This window comes from Pristis pectinata, chromosome 10 (assembly GCF_009764475.1).
Source record: "Pristis pectinata isolate sPriPec2 chromosome 10, sPriPec2.1.pri, whole genome shotgun sequence".
Taxonomy (NCBI): domain Eukaryota; kingdom Metazoa; phylum Chordata; class Chondrichthyes; order Rhinopristiformes; family Pristidae; genus Pristis; species Pristis pectinata.
In genome coordinates this window covers 41,822,018-41,849,883 of record NC_067414.1, presented here as the reverse complement: position 1 = coordinate 41,849,883, position 27,866 = coordinate 41,822,018, and the positions used below count along the sequence as shown (strand labels likewise).

At 39.8% G+C, this 27,866-nt stretch overlaps 1 protein-coding gene across 1 annotated transcript in view; it reads left to right on the top strand.

The window, feature by feature from the left end:
- Positions 1 to 27,866, top strand: part of nt5dc1 (5'-nucleotidase domain containing 1) — a 423,262-nt gene that overhangs the window by 319,296 nt on the left and 76,100 nt on the right. The window contains exons 7-8 of the mRNA XM_052024297.1: positions 898 to 1,072; positions 23,389 to 23,486. Coding sequence (XP_051880257.1) covers positions 898 to 1,072; positions 23,389 to 23,486 — 273 coding nt within the window. The remainder of the gene's footprint in view (positions 1 to 897; positions 1,073 to 23,388; positions 23,487 to 27,866) is intronic.

The window sequence follows — 27,866 nt, the reverse complement described above, 5'->3', positions numbered from 1 at the left end:
AATCTCCAACATTTTCTGTATTTACTGCAAAATATATTAATTGATAATTGACAAGGGTTCTTCTGTGGTCCCAGTCATGACAGCATTTGAGAGAGGCTGGGCTGAGGTCTGGCAGCACTTATGGAGATAGTGGCATATGGACAAAGGTGATACTGGGCCAGAGAAACTAGGTAAGCAACCTGGGACCCAGAAGTAGCACAGAAACTAAGTTCCCCTTCAGATGCTGCTTCATTACTTTGTACAAATGGCAAGAAATGAAGGTAGAAGGCACCTGAAGGCATCTGGCACTCTACAACCTTTGCATTTTAACCACTGAGACAGGAACATGAGTACACTGGCCAAGCCAGTGCAAACTATGTACTGCGTGACTAGAGTTGGTATGTAAAGGAGCACTAATCTGATGAACGGAAAACAAGATTGTTTAAATTGCAGATGTGAATGTTAGCTGTGAAAATTGCCAATTTCTTTCTGTACAGTTGCTTGGAAATAAACAAAAAGTAACAAGCCTCAAAACATGAAAATTTAACTCTTTTCTTCGTGGTCTCTCTTCATGAAATCAAATTCTTCTGGAAGATTGTCTTTGTCCTGTAGCCTTAACTTCCTGATGAGCATGTTTGCTTGCAGATATATTTAGCTGCATATCAGTAGATGATGAAGGAGCAGTCACAATGGTACATTACCGTGTCACTGTAAATAAGAAAATTTCCAGTGTTCATCTTCTTGACTTTGGGTAGAAAGCATATTTTCATTAAGTTTCAAAGTGAAGTTACATGCCAGATATCAAATATGTTTAGACTATTCGATGTACCAGTTAAGATACTAATTTGAAAATCATTGCAACTAATCATTTAAAACATGGTTTTAACTTGTCTATTTTCTTTTTTGTTATTAAAACAGAAGATTCTGGAATATATTTTCCATCAGTGAAAAAGGATCCAGGAAAATATTTACTCCGTTGCTCTGAATCAGTGAAAGATTGGCTGAGGAGACTGAAAAATGCTGGGAAAGTATTGCTCCTGATCACCAGCTCGCACAGTGACTATTGCAGACTTCTCTGTGAGCACATTCTGGGGTGAGTACAGAAGCCCAACACAGACTAATGGCCAAGGACAACTCAGTAGGCGTTACATTAAAATCATGATTTACTTTTCCTTGTAGATCACAAAGCACTCTCTTTTTCATATTCACAGAACACATTTTTTCACAGACATTACTTTTAAAAACTTCACATCTTTACTTCCATAGAAAACTCCAGAGTTGAGTGTCCTCTCCTCTGCTTAGAATTTTGGTACAGGGTGTGCCCCTGGAGCCTTATGATGCAGTGAACATAAACCAGAGCTGGTAATGGCGCATATTCAGCTGATTTGCTGAATTTTGCTCAAATTATGACTTCTTGATCGTCTACCAGTGATCCATCAAAGTCACTGTGCAGCCTTTATAGTTAAAGAATAATTTAATTCAATGTGTATTATGACTAAAATTTTGGGGCAATTCATCACTGACTAATTTCCCTTGTCTTTGACAACCACCAATGTAGTTGATAATGGAATCTTCAGTTCACTTTCTTTATTTTTGTTCCCTTTACATTAAAAATTCTTTAGAAGTATGAAAACTAATTCTATGCTTTCAGTACTCACAGGTGATATAACATATTGCAACAAGGAGCATTTTAGAACTTTACAAACTATGTCTTTACCCAGCCAATGTTGATAACAGTATCCCCACTTACAAAGTCATTTTGTTATCTCCAACTATTCCATATGGCATTCATCAAGGGAATGACTAAGGAAAGCAGTAAGACAACTTTAAAGTCAAAATTATTTATAGATTAATATCATTTTCCTGTTTCAAATCAGACTCTCACTCAATTTTGCCCTGATGCCAAATTTGATTTCTTCAAGCAAGGCTTTGGTTCACATCACATCAATGTGGATGCTGTTTTTGAAAAATAACAAACCTTCCACTTGAATCACATTCCCAGATGACATAGGGTGTTAACCAGTTATTAACCAGTTTTCAGGAAGTAGTTCTTCACGGGTCCAGAGAAGTTGCAAGAATGGTTAGTGTAGAAACAGTCATCATCACACCAGTCCAAGAGGAGTCCTAGATGAGTAAGACAAAGGTGCAACATCACTAAAGAATGTTCAGTACATGAATTATATTTTAGTTGTTCTCTTTTACTAAATATGGCCAAACTATCACAGTCACATTTCTTGGAAGTTCAGTTTAAGTGTTGTTTCTATCTAAGCCACATTCTTATAATGTCATTCATTATATCCTGGCTACTCTTTCTTTAAACTGACTAACCTTTGCCAGCAGTATGTTTTACTTGTTAACTTTCTCATGCCCCAGTGCTCAGATCTGTATAATAATTTGGGGATAATCATTGTTTCACGAACTCTTTAGATTTTACCAAAATATCTTTAATCTTCCATATCTGGCTTAATCTTTCAAAATCAGAAGCTGATCCAGTCCTTTAATTGTATATATTTTCTGATATTTCCAAAATCTTTTATCTTCTTTATGTTACTCCGTAAACCAAACTTCTTGTTTCCTGTATGCATCTTATGAATTTACTTCAGCACATCTTTGATGAATGGGACTGCACAGTGGCACAGCTGGTAGAGCTGCTGCCTCACAGCTTCGGGGGTCTGGATTCACTCCTGATGGCTAATACTTCTGTGTGGAGTTTGCACATTCTCCCTGTGTCCATGTTGATTATTATAGAACATTGAACAGTACAGCACAGGAACAAGCCCTTCAGCACACAATGTCTATGCCAACCATATGCCAATTTAGACTACACATCTGCCTCCAAATGGTCTATATTCCTCCATTTCCTGCCTGTTCATGTGTCTGCCCAAATGCCTCTTAAACTTTGCACAGTAGTGTAGCGGTTAGCGTAACGCTTTACAGTGCCAGCGACTGGGGTTCAATTCCGGCCGCTGTCTGTAAGGAGTTTGTACATTCTCCCCGTGTCTGCATGGGTTTCCTCCGGGTGCTCCGGTTTCCTCCCACTTTCCAAAAAAGATGTACAGGTTAGGAAGTTGTGGGCATGCTATGTTGGCGCCGGAAACGTGGCGACACTTGTGGGCTGCCCCCAGAATGCTCCACACAAAAGGATGCATTTCACTGCGTGTTTCGATGTACATGTGACTAATAAAGAAATCTTAGATCTTATCTCCACCACTTCCTTTGGCAGCATGTTCGAGGCACCTACCACATTCTGTGCAAAAAAAATTTGCCTTGTAAATCTTCTTTAAGCTTCCCTCCTCACGCCTTAAACCGATACCCTCTAGTATTTGACATCTCCACTTTGGGGAAAAAGACCTTGACTACCTATCCTATCCATGCCTCAAAGTCGTCTCTGCCTGGCGCTCCAATTTCCTTCTACATGCCTAAGATTTGTAGGTTGGTAGGTTTATTGGTTACTGTGAATTGCCCCTTGTCTGTAGATGAGAGTGGTTGTAAAATCTGGAGAGATTTTATGGAAATGTGGGGAGAATAAAATGTCATTAGTGTAAATAGGTGCTTGATGATCACTGTGGGCTAAGTTAGCTGAATTGTCTGTTTCCGTGTTGTATGACTCAATGAGTCTAATTGTTGTTATATCAAATCTGATATGGTTTCAATCCTTGCCACAAGGTCACTCTTTAATTCTTTGTGCAAAATTCATTACTGTTTCAATATCAGATTAAACAAGGCCACAATTTGCATCCTTGCTTCATTCCAGCTATTGATCTGATTTATCAATTCTCCATCTACACTAATACCATTCAAGGACATTTTATGGAAGTTTCCTTAAATCTGAAAATATTTTCACTGACCTGAATGCACATGATATACTCTAAGCCTGCCTGTCATGCATTGTCAAAAGCATAGTTAAGGAGTCTAAAATGTTGTACTATTATGCTTGCCAGCCAATGCTATTCCCACTGTTGCAATGACCTTTTCTAGCTGTGTAGGTCAAATCAAACGCCAGACCTCACTGCTGCAGCTTTTCCACAAAGTGAAATGATTCCCAAACAGTGACTAGGCCTCAGGTGGCAAATCTTGAGGCCCCACCCCCAGACCACACTGATTGTCTTTGACTGCTCACTGAGGCAAGTTCTATCAACTGATTCCACAGTGGCATTTAAAAATAATTGAAAGAGGTTTAGATAATTTAAAATATTAAATGTTAAATGAAAAACTGTATAAATTATAGAAGTTCATTTAAAATATTTAGATTGAGTAAAATTTAAAAGAACGCTTATTTGCATTTGCCTTTTCTGGCTCACCAGCTCAACATGACTGAGCTCTGACCCCAGACTCAATTCTGAATCCAGCAGCGGAGTGGGAGGTTAGATGTGTTAACACCCGACCTCCAGTCTGTTCCTGCTTTCCACATTACAGTCTGGAGGTGTGAAAGTTGGGAACATTATCTGGTGATTCTTGGTGGACCTACTTAGCACAATCCAGCTTTGTTCTATAAATTTCTCTGAAATCTGTCCTTTTACAAACAGTCAATCTTTTATAACTCAGCCTGGTTTCAAATCCTGACATTTTCAGATATCTTTTCATACTCCAGTATTTAAACAATTACTTTAATAAATATACTTGGAAAGCTGATGCTTTTTTAATAAGCATTCACTCTTGCATTATTATCCATTATTCCCAGTCTACAGATACCGACTCTTCCACACAAAATTCTATAAAGCAGCTTTTGCATTATGTTCACAGTATTTTCTCCAGTGGAATGGAATTGAGGCACTAGTATGTTAAGTAGGGAGGATTATTTGGGAAATGTGACCAGAAGGAGTTACATGAGTAGAGACAAACTGAGATTCCAACCTTCTGCAGTCATTGTCAGTTGAACTATAAATGATATGTTCAGAAACGTTAATTATAATTGACAGGTAAATGTTGATTAGAGAGGTCAGGGAGAAGGATACCCATTGTCCATGCTCTTAGGCTCCAGACCAAAGAGGTTAAGGTGAAAGCAGAACCAGGTTGAAGTGGTGAATGGTGACAGATTATTACAAGTCATGTGATACAAATCAGATCATCAGATCAATTAAATTGCTGGAATGCCATGGAAGATAAGCAAGTGAAAAAGATAACCAGAATACACAACTCAGTTTAATAGTAATTTCCACCATGTTTCTCCTAATTTCCTGCCATAAATTTGCTGGATGATTGGCAGAGGCCCATGAGAAATTATGTAAATGGCGAGCCATACCATTTATCAAATGATTTCCTGTTCTCCACCTGTGGTACAGTGGAAATTTATTTCAATATTTAGTAGTTGGACGGATAACACCATTTCCCCAGGGTTTCTGCCAGTCTTCCACAAAATTGTATTGAGAGAGCTGAAGAAGCCTTAAGATATTTCAGACATTTCTGTTTGTGAAAAAATGTTTAGAAAAGTTTTGCTTCTTAGAAAGGGAAATAGCTTGAAAGTAGCTTTATTTCAAGATCATGCTTTTCATTGAAACACTTGTCATTATGCTTTGTGACCTTCTTAACAAACCAAATAAACTTGCAAAGTCTTTGTTTAAATGGTTCTGCTCCTTTAAGTTCACTAACCATGTATTGTAGTTTCCATCCTTGAGCTACGTGCCTTCCTAATCCATCACTTGCACATCCAATGAAACTTGTCAGTTTCTGTTTCTGCTATGCGCCTCCCAAAGGGGGATATCACATTGTATTATGATGAGTCATATATGGAACAGGAATGACTTCAGAGAAATGTTGATGATGTGAACTGCAGATGTTTCACAGCTATCACAGTTATTACAGCTAAAGTTGAATGAGTGTTTTTATTGGTAAGAATTTTGGATATTCAGCCAATGCAGGAAAAACAATCAAAATTATTTGGGTATCAAGTGATTGCATAGATAAATAATGCATGGGGTATGACCTACTAATCATTCCAGCCTGTTTTTAATATGGTTGTGCTTCTTCTGGCATTGCAGTACATCTAGTCATTCTTCATTGTGCAATTTTCTAGAAGAGGTGAACAACACATGAAACCTCAACCTATCAGATCACATCAGCTCCACCACAACTAGTGCTGTTTAGGCATGGGCAATAAATGCTGGCTTTGCTAAAAATTTCCATGTGCCAAAATTGAATTTAAGAAGGAGCCTTACATAGTAAGCTTTTGAATGTAGTCACAAGAGACTGCAGATGCTGAAATCCTGAGCAACAAACAATCTGCTGGAGGAACTCAGCGGGTCGAGCAGCATCTGTGGGGGAAAAGGAATTGTCGAGATCTCCCCCCACTACTCTCAGTCCTGATGCAGGGTTTCCACCTGAAATGTCAACAAGCTTTTGAATATGCTGATCTCTGCCCTATCCAGAAACAGGTCTGGATATCCTGAAGAATTATCAGATCATTGCATGTGAAACCATCTGTCAACCAGCTCTACACCATCCATTATTCTCAGAGAGAAGAAAAGCTGCCTACCATCCAAGCTAGTTTTGACCTCAGATCAATTATAGATGTGACTCCTGGTGCTTTATTATCTGTTCAGTTGAAATAATTGATTTACATTTATGCAACTGATTCCAACATTTTTTTGTGATTATAGAGCTCAATCAGCTCTACACTTTTCTAAGCTCAGATACTACTTTAAACAATGATCAAGTCTTGCAGGCTTCCCTTACCCCCTTTCAGAGCCTCAGTATCCCCAATGCAAGGGAAGACCATAACTGTATTTCACAAGTAATAGCAGCACTGTGTATCACATAATATGACATTGTTAATGCTGGGATAACAGGTGGAAATGGGTATTCAATGAAACATATATCTTATTCTGACTTCAGTATTTTATAACAACCTCAAAATAAAGGGCCAGCCATAAGGACTGGTGTAAAAATCAGCCATCTTCTTATTGAACAGCAAAGTAGATGCAAGAGGCCGAATGCCTTCTCCTGTTTCTATCTCTTATGATATGACAAATGCTGAGTGCTGCCATTGAGCAGTCAGGACCAAATACGCTTGGGTGAATTGAGAACAGAGGGTAAAGAATTACAGGTATATTTCAGTGATTGTTTCAGTAGTATATTTGTTTTTTTTTCCAAACTCTTTGATTATTTAATTGTTATTTAAGACTACATGGTATAGCTCAGGGCACTTTGCGCAGCAGGAAATTAAAATGGTTATGTGTTTTGGGCAAGGAAAAATAACATGCAGAGGATGTAACCAGTGCAGTGCTGTGCAGCTTGACATTGTGGATAGGAATTGAAAGGAGCTGGTACCAGAGACTAAAGATGAGGTCTACATGAAAATCGCCCTAATCTATTCTCTGAGATTTACATAGCATGAAATATAGAACAATACAGCACAGGAACAGGCCCTTTGGCCTACTATGTTGTGCCAAACTAATTAAACTAATAATTAAATTCCTAACCAAACTAATCCCTTCTGCCTACGCAATGTCCATATCCTTTCATTCTTCATATATTCATGTGCCTATCTAAGAACCTCTTAAACACCTCTATTGTATTTGCCTCTACTACAACCCCAGGCAGCGCATTCCAGGCACCCCACTCTGTGAGTAAAAAAACTTGCCCTTACATCTCCTTTGAACTTACCCACTCTCTCCTTAAATGCATGCCCAGTAGTATTAGACATTTCGACCCTTGGAAAAAGATACCGGCTGGAGATACCCTGAAAAGATACCCTTTGGTCATCGTGTCCATTGCCAACCATCAGGCACCCATTAAACAGAAACCATTTTTACTCTCCCCACATTCCCATCAACTCCCCTCTGTTTTAATCATTTTAATTTTGCATCTTTATGATGTTAAAAAGCCATATTTTACTGGTTAATCCACAGTTTAGCAGAGGAAACAGGTTGATAACTAAAGATTGAGGAGATTTGATCAGTGGTTTTTGTCACCTTCATTTAGGATCCACGTTTCCCAATGAATTTTGTAATTTTTATTTATTCATGTTCACTATTTATTGATTAATGCTTTAATTTTTCAATTGTGATATATTATTATTTTATGCATAAAACTTGAGACATTCAGTAACGTGACATAAATCAACATGCAGAAGAAATGACCCGTTTAAATAGTGAAGAAGCATATTAGTACAATTTCTGAAGCATGTGGATGCACTGATTTGGAAAATAACGGATATAGTAATCCGGAACTTTAATATATAGAGCCAAGTAGAGCAGCTCCATGCTGAGGTCTTCAGTGCCATAGAAATTAGATTAGTCTTGCATGAATGCTACTTGCTTTGACTTGCTAGTATTTACTGACCTTGTGAGTAGAATTTTCAATAGTTCTCAGAAAAGGTATTTTCAAATAAAATTTGAGTTTCGGTAAACAGGAACAGCCCACAAGGGTGCCAGACTCAGTAATTATGAAGGAACTGTTTAAGACTAAGCTGATTTTGGATAATTGAGGTAGAAAGGATTGGTTTTGGTTTGTTTCATTGATATTTCTTCAGGAAATTCAGCTCCCTGGTGCCTGGTGTTATAACCGCTGTACAGCACCAAAGCAGCAAGGACCTCATTGACAGCAGCTGTCAAGGTAACCAAGGCAATAAAATTTCATGCATCTGGCTGGAGCCATTTGTTACAACATCTCAGTTTCCTTTCCTTTCCTTTGTTATGTAAAGGAGATTTCAGAGATTACTGTAAAAAGAGAACTTTTTACATTTCATTTTCTCTTACCAAAGTCCAACAGGCAGAGTACAGCAGGCTTTGTTAAGATTGCACAGGATGCCATTGACTGCATTTGCATTGCATTGCTTTGCAGCCACTACATGTCAATGTTCACCAACACTGGAACAGCAATGGATTCTACTCCTGAGAGGTCGACCTGTTGTGTAACCACAGCCAGTGAATTTGATTCACCATAGCAAATGAAAAACTAGGCAAAGCTTGACTGAAGCTGCTGCTGATGACCATAGTGCATAATCCGAATATGAGTGCAGAGTTTACTACTGCATGTTACTGCACAGAGCCTGATGTAGCAGAACACCAGTGTGCTGAAGCCAATCTGTTGCTGCCTGGGTCACTGAAGTCCTGCAGTGGTCAGCAGAGCAGGTGATAAGACCTGTAGTGGTGTGCTGAATACTGCACATCCTTACCACCAGAAGGCCACAGCCCTGACATTGAGCATGTAAGGACCAGGAGGGAGAGGTGGACAAGAATAGCAACAAAAGATGGAGCGAGAGGAGGAGGGCAATGCGGAGGAGAAAAAGAACAATAAAGGATGATGCCAAACTAGATAACCCCTCTCTGTCCACTCTATCCACGAAGAACCCATCTGAAGGAAATGCCTGTAATTGCAACACAATCCCAGCAGGCATCCAGGTTTCCACTGCTACATTGACTTAAGTTGGTAGCTACACCTTCCACCCTGCTGCTACTGAACTGCAGCTGCTCCAGTAGACTGTAAAAGGATAGCACAATATTCCACTGGCTTCTGCCGGGAAATATGCTAGTATATGTAAGAAATAGAAGCAAAAGTAAGCCATCTAGCCTCTTGTGCCTGCTATGCTCAGTATAACCGCCTTCTCATATACAGCACAAAAGTGGGCCTATCAGCCCAGCTCATCCATCTCATCATGATGTTTATCTATTGCTAATCCCATTTACTTGCATTAGGTCCACTTCCAAATGCCTTTTAAACATTGTAATCATGTCTATCAGAGGGTAGAGAGTTTCTGGAACTCTTTGACCCCGAAGTTGGTGGAGGCCAGATCATTAGATGGGGAGATAGATGAATATTTGAAAGATTGAGGATTATGGGGACCAGATCCAGAAGAGGCCAATATAGATCAGCCACAATCATATTGACTTGCAGGCAGGCTTGACGGGTCTAGTTTCCTGCTGCTATTTTCCTGTGTATTGCCTTCCTGAAGTTACTAAATTTCCCAGGATTCCCTTAATATACAAAAATATATCTATAGCTTGAATATACTCATCGACGAAACTTCTACAACCTCCTTGGGAAAAGAATTTCAAGGATGCTCTATTTTCTGAATTTAGAGAGATTTTTTCTCTCTTCTTCCCTGAATGGCTGACCCCTTATTTTGAAACCGTGGCCTCAAGTTCTAGGCATCCCAGTCTAGGGAAGCTTCATCTCTGCATCTACCCTATCAATCCCTGCAAGAATGTTGTATGTTTCAATGAGATCAATTCTCATTCTCATAAACTCAATAGAGTGTAGGCCTAATCTGTGTAGTCTCTCATTTTAGGACAATTCCCTCAGCCCAGGATCAATCTGGTGAACCTGGTATTAAGTCGTCAATTCCCATTCACATTAATGATAGAAATCAATTACCAGGAGGAAGTAAATCACATCATATTTATTATTAAGGTAGTTTTAATATTTTAGCTTGATTTTTAGAGTGTTGAAGTACTTTAGTTGTAAACATGTTTTAGCATTTTATTTTAACTTGATCCATGTGTTACTGGCTGGTTGGGAAAGCCATCAACATTCACAAACACTCAGTAGTTGTAATCACACTGACAACATGCTGAATCTGGGAGCAGATGAAAATTCGCCAACTGTCGATGTGGTTCTGGGAGTACAGCTGCCTAACTATGCTGAGACTTAGCCATGCTGAAATGCTGGGAGCAGATGACAGAACAAACAGCCTGGTACAGAGACAGCTAGTGATTTTGGGTCAATCTAACCTATTTTATTGAGCAGCCATCATTGCAGTCGAAAGACATGTTCATCACACATTGCGAACATGCACATATTTTCATGGGCTATCAAATATAGTTCCCCTCACTATTGTGTAATTGTAGATATATGCTGTATTTTTCACCCTTCGCAGGTTATTAGCATAGAACTCTTCAAACTATTGAGAGTTGATAATTGCAGTAATTGGGCTGATCTGAGATTTTCCATCACCTGTCTTAAATTCCTTGAAGATCAAGTTCATTTCACCATAGTTCATGCAATTTGACTACACAAAAAGCACAAAAGTTCAGCCACTAATGGAGTCAGAATACCTTCAGCTGTAAATTTTATTTTACTTTGACCTGGGTTGTTAACATATGGAATGTTTAAAGAATTTGGGTCAAACTGTAATGAACCTTGATATATGTAGTGGGTAGCTATAGTGTGTATAATAGTGAAAAACGATATAAGAACATAAGAAATAGGAGCAGGAGTCGGTCATTTAGTCCTTCAAGCCTACTCCACCATTCATCAAGATCATGGCTGAACTTCCAATACAGCACCATTTTCCAGAACTATCCATGAATTCCTTGATTCTCTTAATATCCAGAAATCCATCAATCTCTATAGTGAATTAACCCAGTGACTGCGACTGTACAGCCTTTTGGGATAGACTGCATTTATCAAGGCTCATTGCAAGTCAACCAGAACTTTTTAAAATATTCCATATGTTAACAACTCCAGTCAAGGTAAAATAAAACCTACAGTGGAAATATAATATCTGCCATTAACACAGTTAGAAACAAGTTATATTTATCGGGATTAGCTAAGAAATTTTAACAATTCCTATTAATTTTAATTCTCAGATAGGAATCTGGCCTCACAAGCGGCTGGTCTGTCCATCTTTAATGGTCAGGTCTCATTGCCATACTGCCGGGCAGACTCCTGGCTAAATCCAGTGAAAATAACAAGAGGCTCACAGAGTGAGACTTAGATTTTGAGTGGCAAGAGGCAGCTGCAGAGGACACAAGCCTGCTACACAATTAATGGTCAGGAGAACAGTGAAGAGGAGAAGCAATGTACATGAAAGCAGGCTCCATGGTCTGGCTTTTAACCTGTGAACTATTTCTCAGGGATGGTGAAGAATAAGTTGCAGGGTTGTGCAGAAGTCGGCAGAACAGAGGAACAGATTTCCTAAATGACTTGTTGAATTTTAACTGCAGGACTACTTTAAGCTCCCCACAGTCAATCTGATTGATAGACTGGAGGACCTTTTGCATGGGAAGCCTTCTTCCTGGGGCTCAAGCTGACAAGATCAGATTGGTGCTTTGGGGAGGGGAGAGGGTGTTGAGAGGAGGTTTGAAAGTGTGATGCAGATTTTCAGAATCAGAATGTAGGAAGAGATAGGGATTCTAGTAGTGCTTCTCAGAGCAAAGGGGAAGGTTGCTGCACAATCTTTCTCTGGAGCTATCCCTCGGGATTAAGGATGACTAGAGTCCATTGCGGCTTTGTGGGTTCTGAGGTGGACAATGTGGGAACAGCAGACTCTTCCACAAGTAGGGCAGGAGGTGCCTGATGGGTTGGGTGGATGGGAAGTTTGTAAAGTGGTGTGCTCCTTCCACCACTTATGCAGGGCTTTCATATGCTTCCGATGTATGGACTTGAGGTTCTCAATAATATTGCAAAAGTTCCTTCTCCACTTTGAGCAGTCATGGGCCAGAGGTCCCCAGGAATGAGTGGGATGTTGCCTTTTTTAAGGAAGTGATCCTTGGGGAGCAAACACATTGCAGGAGATGAACTTATTGGGACTGGAGGAAACTCTCTCGCTCCTCCTGGCTGTAAAGATACTCAAAATATAGATGTCAGTTTTCCTGAGACCTAAAAAAACCTGGCAGCCTACAGTTAAAAATAGACTTGTTAAAATGAAGGTAATCAGCCACATTCTAGGAGTTTTTGACCATTCTGTTTCTCATGCTTGAATTGGTCCCATGCATCTCATCCCATTTCCAGTAAGTGTGGGAGTAGCCAGATACAAGTTGGGTATGGTTTCTGTTCCAGATTGTTGGCATTTTAATCTCTGAAATCACCTTAGCTCACCCACATTACATTTTAAAGGTTTAGCCATATATCTTTCAGATGAGGTGATTGCAGAGTAGCTCTGGAGGTGTGGAATAGGAGAACGATACTTCTGAATCCGTGCTGAAATAACATTGAAGGGATAGTAAGAGAGGCCATTGTTACAGTTACATTTGGATAGGTTATCCTGGTTACAGTTGCATAGGCTATTGGTGGAAGCTGATGAGTGAAAGCCCACAGTGCTCGACAGTACAGAGAAGGTGGAGAATCATATTGTGGCTGCCTATGTCAAAGACTGAAAGACAATCAGCCACTGGGGTATCAAAGTTGAACGTGATCCCACCCTTACTTTAAGTTCAGAAAAGCAGGAGGTCTACCTATAGAAAAATATCTGACCATTTCTTCAGACCATTTCTTCAATTATGCAACACCACGTCCCACCCTCAACTCCTATACTACTGCATGAGTTCAACTAACTCAGCAAAGGTCAGGGGTTAAGTATGGAGCCTACTGGCTCAGTGTGCAGAGTACTGTAATACTCAGTTGCATTATGGATCTGCAATTAGGCTTAATTGCAGGTCCATACTGCATCTGTGCCTAGATCAGAGCAAGAGTGTTTGATAATGGAAGGAGAAATTTTGACCAAGGAACCTTATGCTAATTACAAGGAGGTTCACATCTCCTCAACTTTACATATCTGGGTTCTGCTTCTATACAATGTACATCTGGCTGATTTGGCAGTGCTGTCACTACAGTATCCAAAGGTTATGGGTACACATTTCACTTGAGCACACTGGGCTAGCTGCAGTGCTTTACGAATGGAGTGCTACAGTAGTTGGAGGTGCTGTGTCTTTCAAACGAGACATTGGATCAAAAGCTTGATTGTTTAGACTGGGGAATGTTTGCAGGTGGCTGACTCTGAGACCTGTAGGTTGTAGACTCTACTTGGTTCATGTGTGGACACAGTGCGGGTACTACATGTAGCCGTGATATTGGAGGTAGATGAGTGGCTCTGGGAGTGAGCCTTTCAGCTTGCAGTGACCCAGAGTGCACTTCAACTCCCTTGGAGCTGGTAATTTTCATAAATTACCAGAGATTGTATTCAATTCAAGTTATGGCTAATTTAACCTTTCAGATGGACATAGAGGGTCTCATGGCACTATTAGAAGAAGAGGAAGGTAGTTCTGAATGTCCTGGCCAGCATTTGTCCCTGAACCAAGACACTAAATTGGAATATCTGGTCATTATCTCATCCCTATTTGTAGGAACTTAGTCTGTGTAAATCTGCGGCAGTAGTCATGACACTTGTACTCATAGAATTAATTTCAGCTGACTGGTCTGGAGCTTTTTAAGTGTACTTTCTATCCCAGTTAAGGCACAGTTCTTGGATTAGCTGACTGACTTAGTTATGCCCCAGCTGCTTAATGGGTTTAACTTGTTATCCCCCACCTCTCCCATGTTTATTCCATATTGCATAGAGGGGGGCCAGTTCAACCCATTGGGTCTATGCTGGTTCACAGAGCAATCCCCTTCTCCACTAATTTTCCTTGTAAACTATTTTCTCCCACATTCCCATCAACTCCCCCCCTTCCATTCTGCCATTCACCTACATCCTATGGGCAATTTACATATGTCAACACAGAGCTTCCCCTGACACAAGTGGTTGGTTGCATGGAGTTGATCAATGAGCTGAACTGCAGAAGGGAAGTGAGGCCATTGATATCAAGGAAGAATTTGGCTGAGTGATGTATCAAGGTGCACAAGTAAACCTGAACTTAGTGGGAAACAAGGGGAAAATACTGCAGTGGTTGAAGTTATATCTTGCACAAAGGAAGATGGAGAGTGGACAGGGAAGCCTCGATGGGCCAAATGGCTTCTTCCAGTTGCATGACCTTTCTCCAATATTTTCATTTCATGACCACACTCAGCCCCTTGAGCCCATTCATCATGCAGTTACATCATGGCTAATCTGCATCTTAATTGTGTTTCTTTTATCATCTATAACCTCAATAGTCTTGCCAACAAAAATATATCAAACTCAGTTTTCAAAAATTTTCATTAGACTTGAGCTCAACAGTTATGACACTCGAAGTACATAAACTGATTTAATGAAAGTCATTTGCTGCAAAGCTTAAAATGAGAAACATCAACATTGTGCAACCAAGCAGAGGGCAGACTGGAAATTATTGCAAAGCCAGAAATGTATTGTCATGCAGTTGGTATTGAGAGTTTTAGTGGCTTTGTGGAGTCACTGCCTTGGAAATCAGACATGTGTTCATGAGAAGGATGACTGGGTAATGGCAATTCTTACTTATAATTATTTACTGACAGCAATTTAAGATGTTATCAGAGTGGCTTGCAGTAACAGAATAAAGTACAATAAGAGTGAAGAAAATTCAGTATGGCTTTATAGCCATGGGTCTCAAACATTTTCCTCCAGAAATTTGTCTCACTATTCCTAGAGAACTATTGAATTATTTTTGTTGAAGAACAGATGGTGCTTTAGTATTATAAATGCCCATGTGACACATTTTTTTGGTAACCTTGGCGGGAGACAATCCTCGGCTGCTTTATTGATACCTTTCTCCCTGTCATGCAACTAGTGATGTCTGTGTTCAACTCCAAGTACCACTCAGTCAGAAAGAGTCAGACTGGATGAGCCTGCAGCAGGATCAGGAGAGCAGCCAAGGTTGGACTGATGAGTGGCAGGTAATATACATACCACAGATGATGAAATAACAGATAGTTCAGTCACTTCCCATTGACCTTCAATAGAGTCACCACTACTGAATACTCCACCAGTCACGCCCTGGGGTCAGTAGTGGCTTTTTCTCAGATAATTATTTCAAAATCTTGTGTTTTCTAAGTAGAAAAAAAATTGTTATCCTTCAAAACATTACTGATATTCTATTTTAGTTTCATATTTCTATCATTATTCCACTATCTCTGAAAATGTTAAAATGTTATGCTTTTTCTTCCTGCTTTGTTGTCTGAAAATGTTTCAATATGATTCACTGATTAGCCTGCTTCATATCAGCATTGTTGCTGTGAAACAGGGACTCACTTAAGCTTGATCCTGACAGTTACTGATGACAGAAGTGAAATCCTTGCCATAAGTACCACCTGATCTTCATGGGCTGCTCTCTTTGAGATCAACAGTGAGCACATTTGTATCAGCCTAATAATAGTAAAATTACCATTTCCCACAGTGACAAAATACTGCCCTAAAATGCTACAAATGTACATATAAGGTAGCACTATTAAAAGTGCTGCCTTATATGTACATTTGTAACATTTTAATTTTTGTTTCAGATTTCTAACATCTGTTTTTTTAATTTTAAAATAGAAATTTAATTTATATGCCCTATTCCAATTATTCACCTCTCACCTGAAGTTGCTTTACCTAAATAATGTACTTGGTCTTGATTCACAATCTTTGATATCACAAGGGACTGATGAGTTTCTGTATTAAAACCTAAGCTCCTATGCTCTGCATGCAGTTCGTCTCTTCTGCATCCATTATAAATGCATGTATCCACATTTATAATGGAAAATGCCTATGCAAAGCATGTCAGGCTGCATTTACACTCTCTCTATTGAGTGTATGTGCTGCAGGGCTATAATTGTCAAGAAAATTTAACTATATTGTGACAACTTTGCAGAGGGACATACATTATTCATATTAATCTAATAAAAATGCAAAAATAAAACCAGAACATGTGACTTTAAAATGAGGCCTAAATCACATCTGCACTCTGTCCAAATCATGAAGGCCTTGCACCCTGCTCCAACTGAAGGTTACACCTCACTACCCATGTCTGACTATCCTGCTCTTTTCTGGAGATGACTCCCTTTGATACGAGAAAGAGGTTCTGGAACAGAAGAAGGGTTCTCTCAATCCTTACGACAAACAATAACATTGGATTTGAAGAAAATTGTGACTATAATGAAGAACAGTGTCAGTCTGACAGCAGCTGATCCACTGAAGTCTGCAGCACCAACACAAGAGGAAATATCCAGCAAGTCAGCCAACATCTGTGGAAACAAAAGCAGAGTTATAGGGAATGAATTTACTGGGAATTTCCAGCAATTCTGTGGCAAGCTGTTAGCAATTACCCCTCACTAGGCACCAGAAACTTGAGACAGATGGCCTTAATGCAAAATTTCTGAACGTTCTAACCTAGCTCGGCTGCTGATTTTCCAGCCTCAGTCCACGGCTGACCTCCACATGGAGTCCAACAGGTGAGCATGAACTCATTGGATACCCCAGCACTTGGAAGTATGCCTGTGGAACACCTGTAAGCCCATCTATCTGAATGAAGATATTGCAGCAGCAAAAAGAGAGGGAAAAATGAGGTAAGTATATGTTTTAAATTACTTGGCATGGACTTTGCTGAACAAGGCTTCCTGCCAGCACTCACCACTCAGGTCCCCATTGCCTTGAGCTTGCCAGGTGCGGTTCTTACTGGTGAAGATTGTTCTGGAGCCGAGCAATAAGTCCTGTGTGATGGATGGAACTCAAGTGACATAATTGCCTGATGAGGACAGGACATTCAGATGCACTGGCAGATGGAAAAACTGGTACTGTGGGTTTGCTATCTGTAAGGTTTTTTTTCCAGCTCTTTCATGTACAGGACTTGTTCCGACTGCCGATGTGACTGGATTACGTTGTGCAAGCTCCTGCTGAAGTGTTAGGTCTCCTCACACAAGTCCTGGAAACTTTTGGCTGGCAAGTTCAGAATTCCAGATAAAAGTAAAGTTTATGACCATAGCAATGAGGTGCTTTCAGCAAATTTTGGTCCAATGTTGCAGGATGCGTAAAGGCTCCGGCACTATGGCAGTGAAATTATTCACGCCATGGCTGATTTATAAACTGACTATCTGATCAGTTACATTTCATCTGCTGTTGTTTTCCAGATAGATTATTTACATTCTGCCTACTAAACCTGACCACACATCCAAACATATATCTTGGAAATGTTTTTTTGTTAATGAAAGTTTGCCGTTAATGTATTTTTAATCTAACTTTCTGAGTACTGAATTTCATTTGGCAGCTGTTTGATATCATGAGTTATTTATGAAAATTGTGCTTTCTAAAACAAAATCAGTTACATATTGCAGAATAGAAATAAGGAAGTGGAGTCAAATCGAAAATCAGACAAGAGGATACTACCTGATTCATGGAGAAGGAGTGGGACTTTTGCAGCTTTGGTGCAGTGAGATAGCTTGTACTGTTGGTGAGGGACCCTTTAGATTTGAAAGAAATTGTAATTCTTTGGATAGTAAGAAGTCCAGTAGTTTGATACATTTGCAGAAACTGATGCTTCTCGAAATGACCTGAATTTGGAAATGAATCATTTAGCCTCAATTTCCATATCTCTATTTTATATGGTGCTGTCCATATAAATAGTTTACGCATGGTTGAGGTCAAAGGAATTAGGAGGAAACAAGAGTTTAATAAAAAAAATTGCTTTAGGAGCTACTGAAATGCACAAATTCTGGAGGAAATGATATAGTGCCTGAAAGAATGGCCATCAATGAAGGAATGGGAAATCTGCAGGACACAGTTAGGGGAGCAGAGGGCAAATTTTGATCTGTATTGTTGGAATAAATGAGTAGTAAAGTGTTTTGCAAACAAGGACCAAGAATCCTTGAGTGATTTGCATGTTAGAAAGCTGAAATTATGACAGGAACTATGAAAGACCCAGCTTGTAAAGGTTTAGCAAAAATCAAACTTTGTGGAAGATGAAGGAAAAGAGGATGTGTGCAAAATCACTGCTTAATATAATGAAGGCACATGCTGGTGTTTCAACAATACAGCGACATTTATGGGCAGTATTCACTGACTGGTGATAGCTTAGAAACTGACTACATGAGGGCTACAGTTGTCATCTTAGGGTCAAATAGAGGTGATCATCGTAACTTAGCTGTACCAGTCTAAGAAGGTTTTTAAGGCGATAATAAAATGATCATTGGCATTGATGGGATATTTCTATTCACCAAAACGAGCAAGAAAATAATAAGCAAACAGCAAAATCTACAGATGCTGGAAACCAGAGTTAAAAAAAATAATGCTAGAAGTACCCAGTAGGTCAAGTACAAACTGTGAGGCATTGATGACGTTTCATCAGATATAGAAAAGTTTTAACTTGCAGAATAGGGAGGAAGGGTGGAGATAACAAAGGGAAGTCTGTGATATAGTGGAGATCATTGAATGATGCAAAGATGCTGGTGCCAGCTGAGAGAATATGGTAAACATATGTGAATTGCAGATGACCTAGGTGGAAGAGATGTAAATAGAAGGAGATGTAGAAGGTCAGAAGAGAGAGGAAAATGCAGGAACTGTGGGATACGGAACACAGCAGTTGCTGAATATCTGAAATAAAAGAGAATGCTGAAAATTCCCAGCAGGTCAAGCAGCATTATTGGAGAGAGGAAAAAAAGAGTTATTCTTGCAGGTTCAGAATCAGGATTATTATCACTGACGTATGTCGTGAAATCTGTTGTTTTGCAGCAGCAGTACAGTGCAAGACATAAAAATTACATAAAAATGAAGTTACCAAAAAATAAGTAAATAAAATAGTGCAAAAGAGGAATTATGAGGTAGAGTTCATGGGTTCATGGACCGTTCAGAAATATGATGGTGGGGGGGAAGAAACTGTTCCTGAGCTAGCCTCTCCTGATATACAGTGTAAGGACTGTTTCCAGAAATTATTGAATTCAGTATTAAATCCTGAAGGATATAATGGACCTAGAGTTATGTAGCATGGAAACAGGCCCTTTGGCCCAATTCGTCCTTGCTGACTGAACTAGTCCCATTTGCCCGCATTTGGTCCATATCTCTCTAAATCTTTCCTGTCCATGTATCTGTCTAAATGTCTTTTAAATGTAATTGTACCCACCTCTACAGCTTCCTCCAGCAGCTTGTTTCACATACACACTACCCTCTGTGTGAAAAAGTTGCCCCTCAGGTCCATTTTAGATCTCTGTCCTCCCACCTAAAATCTATGTCCCTTAGTTTTAGACGTCCCTACCCTGGGAAAAAAGACTGTGATCATCCACCTTATCCTTGTTTCTCATGATTTTATATACCTCTATAAGGACACCACTCAGTCTCCTACATTCCAGGAAAAAAAGTCCCGGCCTATCCAGCCTCTCCTTATAACTCAACCCTCCAGTCCCAGTAATATCCTCGTGAACCTTTTCTGCGCCCTTTCCAGATTAATGACATCCTTCCTACAGCTGACCGATCAGAACTGAGCAAATACTCCCAAATGTGGTCTCACCAACAACTTGTACTGTTGGAACATGATGTCCAAACTCCTGTACTCAGTGTCCTGACCAATGAAGGCAAGCATGCCAAACACCTTCTTTCCCACCCTGTCTACCTGTGTTGCCACTTTCAGGGAAGTATGTACCTGTCCCCTCAGTCTCTCTGTTCTACAACACTCTCTGGGGCCCTACCATTTACTATGCAAGTCCTGCCGTGGTTTAACTTCCCAAAATGCATCACTTCACATTGAACGAGTTAAATTCCATCTGCCATTCGTTGGCCGACTTCCCCAGTTCAGCTAGATTCTGTTGTAATCTTAGATAATCTTCACTGTCTACCGCACCACCAATTTTGGTGTCTTCCACAAACTTACTAACCATGTTAACAATATTGTCATCCAAATTATTAATATAGACGACAAACAACAGTGGACCCAGCACCAGTCGCTCCAATCTAAATAACAACCCTCCACTACCACCCTCTGACTCCTTCCAAGCCAACTTTGTATTCAATTGGCTAGCTCTCCCTGGGTCCCCTGTGATCTAACCTTCCAGAGCAGCCCACCATGTGGGTCCTTGCCAAAGGCCTTGCTAAAGTCTGTTTCTATGCTGCACAACTCTGTGACAATGGAGGGCAAATTTCTGCCTGAATTACTGCACCCCCTCCCCCAGAACAATCAATAGAAATAAAACCCAATGCGCAGTGAACAAGATTACTACTTGAATAATGCTGACAGAAATATATCAATACATATTTGTATAGACTGGAGTGGAAATACAATCAATAAGTCTCCTATGCTAAATTTTTGTATTTCATTATTGTTATATCTTAAAGTATTGCATAATACCTTTATGCAGCATGGGTGCTGATGGGAAGGTGTTAGTGAGTTATGAAAATACTGAAGATTGTCAGAAATGATAAAAAATAACAATTACAAATGTTCCCTTCCAACAGAGTTTTACTTTTCTTCATAGTACCATCAGTGAGATTTAAGTACTCATGCATGAATCTCAAAAGATCTAAGTCCATTTTATTCTCATTTTCTTCCCATCACATCCCCTAAATTGTTGCAATTCTACTGCTAATACTAATCTTCAAGTAGTTTGACACTTGGTGGTGTTACACCGGACATTTTTTACCAGTAAATCAAGCTATTTCTTCTAAGTACTCATTTCATGTGAATTGGGGAATGATTTTACTTGACCTTGGAAGTTAGTAAACACATCACTGAGCCTATGATTGTAATTCAGCTTTGCAATGTATGCCCTATAATCTTCAAAAAATTTAGAGAAATGGTAAAATGTAAATCCCACCATTTTATGAATCTTGGCTGTAAGTGCAAAACACATTCTTTTAAAGGATAGATTGATCAGTGAATTGTAGTACTGACACACAATTTATTTGATGTAGTTATGGGTTTAATTATCCATTCTTCCAAGTCGAACATTAGCATAAAGTGGAGCTGGTGTAAAACACCTCGCTTTACCTTGCATGTTGAGCCACTGCTTATTTGCTGTGATGTGTCTTCCATGCCTTTAGTCGAATCTTTAAGTTACCAAGCTGAGGTTGACTTCCAAAATTTAATAGGATCAAAGGAAATATAAATCAACCTCTTAAGCTTGGATGGAGCTACAAATGAAATGTGTTCAGACAACTCAGACAAGCACTTAAACTTGAATAGAGTACATTTACAGGCATAAGTTCCATTCTGGCATTATTTTGGATCAAACCAAGGTGTGCCATTTTCTGTAACTCCTGGAGTACTGTGTACAGTTTTGGTCTCCAGGGTTAAGGAAGGATATCCTGGCTATAGAGGGCGTGCAGCGTAGGTTTACGAGGTTAATTCCAGGGATGTCGGGACTGTCTTATGCAGAGAGGTTGGAGAGACTGGGATTGTACACGCTGGAATTGAGAAGATTGAGAGGGGATCTGATTGAAACATACAGGATTATTAAGGGATTGGACAAGATAGAGACAGGAAATGTGTTCCAGATGTTGGGGAAGTCCAGGACTAGGGGGCATGATTTAAGAATAAGGGCTAGGCCATTTAGGACAGAGGTGAGGAAAAACAACTTCTCCCAGAGGGTTGTGAATTTGTGGAATGCACTGCCTCAGAGGGCAGTGGAGGCCAATTCTCTGGGCACTTTCAAGAAGGAGCTTGATAGGTTTCTTATAGATAGGGGAATCAAGGGATATGGGGACAAGGCAGGAACAGGATATTGATTGTTGAGGATCAGCCATGATCTCAAAATGGCGGTGCAGACTCGAAGGGCCGAATGGTCTACTTCTGCTCCTATTGTCTATTGTCAATCTGTATAACCATTTGAAAAGAAAATTATGAATAGCATGATCTATTATTGACAATAATGCTTCAATGTTTAATATAACTGTTTTAAGTCACATTAAGATGTATTTTTTTAAAACTACAACCAAAAGTTAATTCATACAGGTACCTTGGATACTGTCAAGGTGGCATTCACACTAATGACACATAGGCATGAATGTGTGCAAGTCACAGAGTCTTTCCATGTACCTGGATGCCTTGGCCAGAGGCACTCAAAATTGTGCTGAAGCCTTACTATTATCAGATCAGCAAGTTGCAGACACCCAATGTCTGATAGCCCAACAGATGGGGAACATGATCAGAGGCAGGCAAACAGTTTTGATGTAAGGTAAAAACAGAACACGCTAGAGATGTTCAGCAGGTCAGACCACATCAGTGGAGAGAGAAGCAAAGTTAATGTTTCAGGACAATTACTTTTCATCAGACTGGAAAAGTTCTGTTCTGATGAAATGTCATAGACCTGAAATAATAACTCCGTTTCTCTTTCCATAGACACTGAGTGACCTGCTGACTTTCTCTGGCACTTCCTGTTTCCATTTCAGAGTTCCAGTACCTATAAATGTTAACTTTTAATGTTGATATGGAATTGGCATATTTAATGCAGAAACAGTATAGATAATAGAAACATTAATTTGGCCATATGCGGCATGGTAGTGTAGCGGTTAATGTAACGCTATTACAGCGCCAGCGACCTGAGTTCAATTCCCGCCGCTGTCTGTAAGGAGTTTGTACGTTCTCCCCGTGTGTCTGCGTGGGTTTCCTCCGGGTGCTCTGGTTTCCTCCCACATTCCAAAGAAATACAGGTTGGGAGCTGTGAGCATTGTATGTTGGCGCCGGAAGAGTGGCGACACTTGCAGGCTGCCCCCAGCACATTCTCAGTCATGCAAAAAGATGTATTTCACTGTGTGTTTCGATGTACATGTGTCTAATAAATAAATATCTTATGTCAACTATCTTAATCCATTATTAATATTGGATTTCAGATAATGTTGATTTACAATTAGATCTGATTGAAATGCTTGCTGATGATTAAGTCTTTTGCTTCCTTTTTCAGAGAAGACTTTGAAGAAATATTTGATATCATAATCACAAATGCTTTGAAGCCAGGATTCTTTACACAAATACCGCAACAAAGACCTTTTCGAACTCTTGGTAAGTTCTAAAATTCTCTGAAATTAATGCAATATCTTTAGTCATAGCAAGGAAATGACTTCATTGGTTTCCTGCTACTTCAAACCTAATGCCAAAGCCATGGGATTACAAAGAATTCATGTTTGTGAATTCTAACAGTTCTCGTTGTCTCTTTCAATCTTGTCTGTAAATAAAACTACTTTAGGGCCTTTTTTTATAAGATTTATTAATCGAACCTAGCCTTGTCAATCAGAAATATGTAAATCAGATTCACCTTATAAACAGAGGAGCTCCACCTTAAGTGATGAACATAAGCTGCCTGGGAAACAGAATTCATGAATACAATTAAAAGCTGAAAGACATGTTCCTATATCCACAGCAGCAGTCCAGCTGACTCATAGGTTTTTTGCATGTCAGGTGTTTCCCTTGTGTGGAGGGTTGAGAATCAGGGGTCATTGTGTCAGGATATGGGGTAGATATTTAGGACTAAGCTCCACTTTTTTTTGTTTTTATGGTTTAAAATGAATGACTCTGTTCTTTGGTATGGGAAAAGTTAAATTGGCTCATCATCTTATCATAGAAGTGCAGCAAAGATTCACCAGACTAATTCCTAGGATGGCAGAACTGTCATTTGAGGAGCGATTGTATTGACTAGACCTGTGTCCATTAGAGTTTAGAAGAATGAAAGAAGCCCTCATTGAAAGATACAAAATTCTAACAGGTTTTTTTTGCGCAAAAGGTGTTTCCCCTGAGTGAGGCTTGAGAACTAGGCGTCATAGTCTCAAGATATGGGGTAAAACATTGAGAGATAAAGAGAATTTTTTTCCTTTCAGAGGGTGATAACCTTGTGAAATTCTCTACCACAGAGAGCTATGGAGGCCAAGTCGATAAATATATTTAAGAATGAGATAGATTTCCAGACACAATAGCTATCAAGGGATAAGGGAAGAGAATGAGAATATTGCATTGCAATAGAGGTTCAGCCATGATTACATTGAATGGCAGAACGTGCTTGAAGGACCAGATGGCCCACTCCTTTCTATATTTCTTTCAGGAAATATTTGATCGATGTTCATCGGTAAAGAGAAGTAGGAGATATGTATGTAAAACAATATTTGTTCAGCCAGAATTTTTTGCAAATAATTTTTGACATTTATTGTATTTCATTCCCTCCCCCTCTACCCTAAACCTGTAACACACACTATTTCCTCAGAGAAAGCAGGAAACCTATTCTCAGGCCTGTTCAACAAATACCTCATGAAATCCAGAGAAGCTTTGCTATATTTCAACTTCTTCTGCTGGCTTTGCCCATTATTGGAAACTTTCTTCGACAGTGATTTGCTTTTGTTTGGGGATGCTGCATTACATAGAAATCACTGTATTTCTATAGAAATTGTTGGTTCATTCAAGTCACAGCACTGTCACAAGATCAGGTAATGAGGGAAGCAGTCAACAAGATCTTCCTGCATTGCAAAATCAGGCTCCCTACTGTTGCAACAGCATGAGTTTGCTATTGAGGATGCTTTTCAGGAGGATTGAACATCTACTGATCCTGCTAATACCTTTCAAATCTTCCTTACATTATTTTAACTTTAGGGCAGCATGATGCTGATAATAGGCCAGATCCCTTCCCCAGTTGCTCTTGTGGGACCCCATTTCTCTCAGTATTCTCTCCCTCCACCATCAGTGCTCTCTGGCTGCAATGTGCACCAGCTATAAGATGTACTGGGATAACACACAATTTAATTGTTGAATAGCCCCTCCTAAACCTGCAGCCTTTATCATCGAGAAGGGAAAAGGTAACAAGCTTATAAGAACAATACCCAATTGCTGGTTCCCCTCCAAATCACACAGCATCCTGACTTGGAAATTTATTGTGGTTCCTTCATCATTGCTTAGTCTAAATCCTAATACTCCCTTTGTAACTTTGCTGTGGGAAAGCCTCTCTGTGAAGAATGCACTGGTTCGAGAATGTGGTTCACAAACACCTACTCACAGGCAAATTTTTAATTATTATTTATCTTTCAAGTAATAGTGTCATTGGCAAATCCAGCATTTATTGTCCTTCCCTAACTTCTCTTGAGAAGATGGTGGTGAGCTACCTTCTTGAACCAGTAGTACTGTGGGTGTACCTTCTGTGCTATTGAGAGTGAGTTTAAGAATTTATACCCAGTGTGTAAAGGAACGAATGATATATTTGCAGGTCATGATGGTGCGCAACTTGCAGAAGAATGTGCAGAAGGTGGTATTCCCTTCTACCCACTGCTCTTGAACTTATTGGTGATGGAGTGTGTGGGATTGGGAAGTGCTCTTGAAGTAGCCTCGTAATTGTAGTGCACTTAGTGGATGGTATACAATGCAGCTCCTTGGGTCGTTGGAGCTGCACTCATCCAGGCAAGTAGACAGTATCCCATGCTCCTGACATCTACATTTGAGTTGGGGAAAAGGTTTTGAATAGGCAGTTGGTTAATTACTCACCACAGGATTCCCAGTCTCTTACTTGCTATTGTAGCCTCAGTATTTATGTGGCTGGTCTGGTTGAGCTTTTGATCAATTGTGCTCCAAGGATATTAACTATGGAGGACTTGGTGATACCATTAATTATTAAGGATGAGTGGTAAGATGCTCTCTCTTCTTAGTAAATTATCATTGCTTGGAACTAATGTAGATTAATTACTTGCCACATATCAGCCCTTGCCCGAGCATTGTCTAGGTTCTTGCACAGATGGTTTCATTTTTACAGGATGCTGAGTAGAGTTGATATTGTGCAGTCTCCAGCGAATTTCTGATCTTGTGATGAAAGAAGGATCATTGATAAGGGAGAAAATCATTAATATGGAAGAAAATAATTGCTGGCCGTGCCAGCACCTTTGATATGTGGATGTTGCTGGCATGGCCAGCAATGCTGGAAATATTCACTAGTTCAGGAACGAGAAACAAAGTTTCAGACAATAGCTTCAGTCAATTCAGGACAACCCGAGGAAATATCTTCTACCTCCCAATTTAGTCAAGCTAAAAACATGCCAATCATTCCACTAAAACACATCTCTCTAATTCTGCCAGCTCAGCTGCCGGTGTATTTTGAATTTAATAGATAATATCTCCTCTTCCACCATTTAGTAAAATCAGAGGAGTCATAGCAGAATGGACCATTGCAGATGAAGCAAATATTTATGGAGTTGTGGACAGTGAAGAAGGTTGTTAAAGGTTACAGCAGAATATAGATCAGTTACAGATATGGGTGGAGAAATGGCAGATGGAGTTTAATTGGGGCACGTATGAGGTGTTGCACTTTGGGAGGTCAAATGTGAGGGGAAAGTATCCAGTTAATTCCAGGACCCTTAACAGCATTGATGTACTGAGTGATCTTGGGGCCCAAGTCTATAGCTCCCTGAAAGTGACCACACATGTATATAGGGTGGTAAAGAAGGCATATGGCTCAGTGCCGTTTGGGAGTCAGGAAGTCACGTTGCAGTTATATAAAACTTTGGTTAGGCTGCACTTGGAGCATTGTGTACAATTCTGTTCGCCCATTACAGGAAGGATGTTGAAGCTTTGGAAAGAGTATCGAAGAGTTTTACCAGGGTGCTGCCTGGAGTAGAGGGTATGAGTTATAAAGAGAAGTTGGACAAACTTGGGTTGTTTTCTCTGGAGCGTCAGAGGTTGAGGGGAGACCTGATAGATGCTTATAAAATTATGAGAGGCATAGATAGGGTAGACAGTCAGAATCTTTTTCCCAGGGTTGAAATTTCTAATACTAAAGGGCATGCATTTAAGATGAAAGGGGGCAAGTTTAAGGGAGATGTGCGGGGCAAGTTCTTTTACACTGAGAGTGGTAGGTGCCTGGAACATACTGCCAATGGTAGTGGAAGCAGATATGATTGTGGTATTTAAGAGGCTTTTAGATCGATGCATAATATGAAGGGAATGGAGGGATATGGATCATGTGCAGGCAGAAGCGATTTAATTTAATTTGGCTTTGTGGCTGAAGGGCATGTTCCTGTTCTGTGCTGCTCTATGTTCTATTTAGTGTACCTGTGCCAGTGCTAGTTCTCCGGTTGTTTTCTTTTCCAATCTAATTTTCCTAGTTTTCCCTGAATCTTTTATCCTACATTTTCAACTTTTTTTACATTTGATGTTACGGTTAAATAATGTCACAGCATAAGTTTAAGGAGCACTTATGATGCTGTAACATTAAATTACCAAAAGGCAAATTTAAAAAGGAAATCTCCTTCCTAGGCGGTCCCTTAGGGTTGAGGATGACTCATTTCCATTTCAGTTCTGTGAGTTCTGAGGTGGCTGATAAGGCCACTGTGGGACCTGCAGCCTCTGTCACAGGTGGAACTGGTCTCTGATGGGGTGAATGTGCAGACAGGTGGTTTCTGTGTACATGGACTCAGG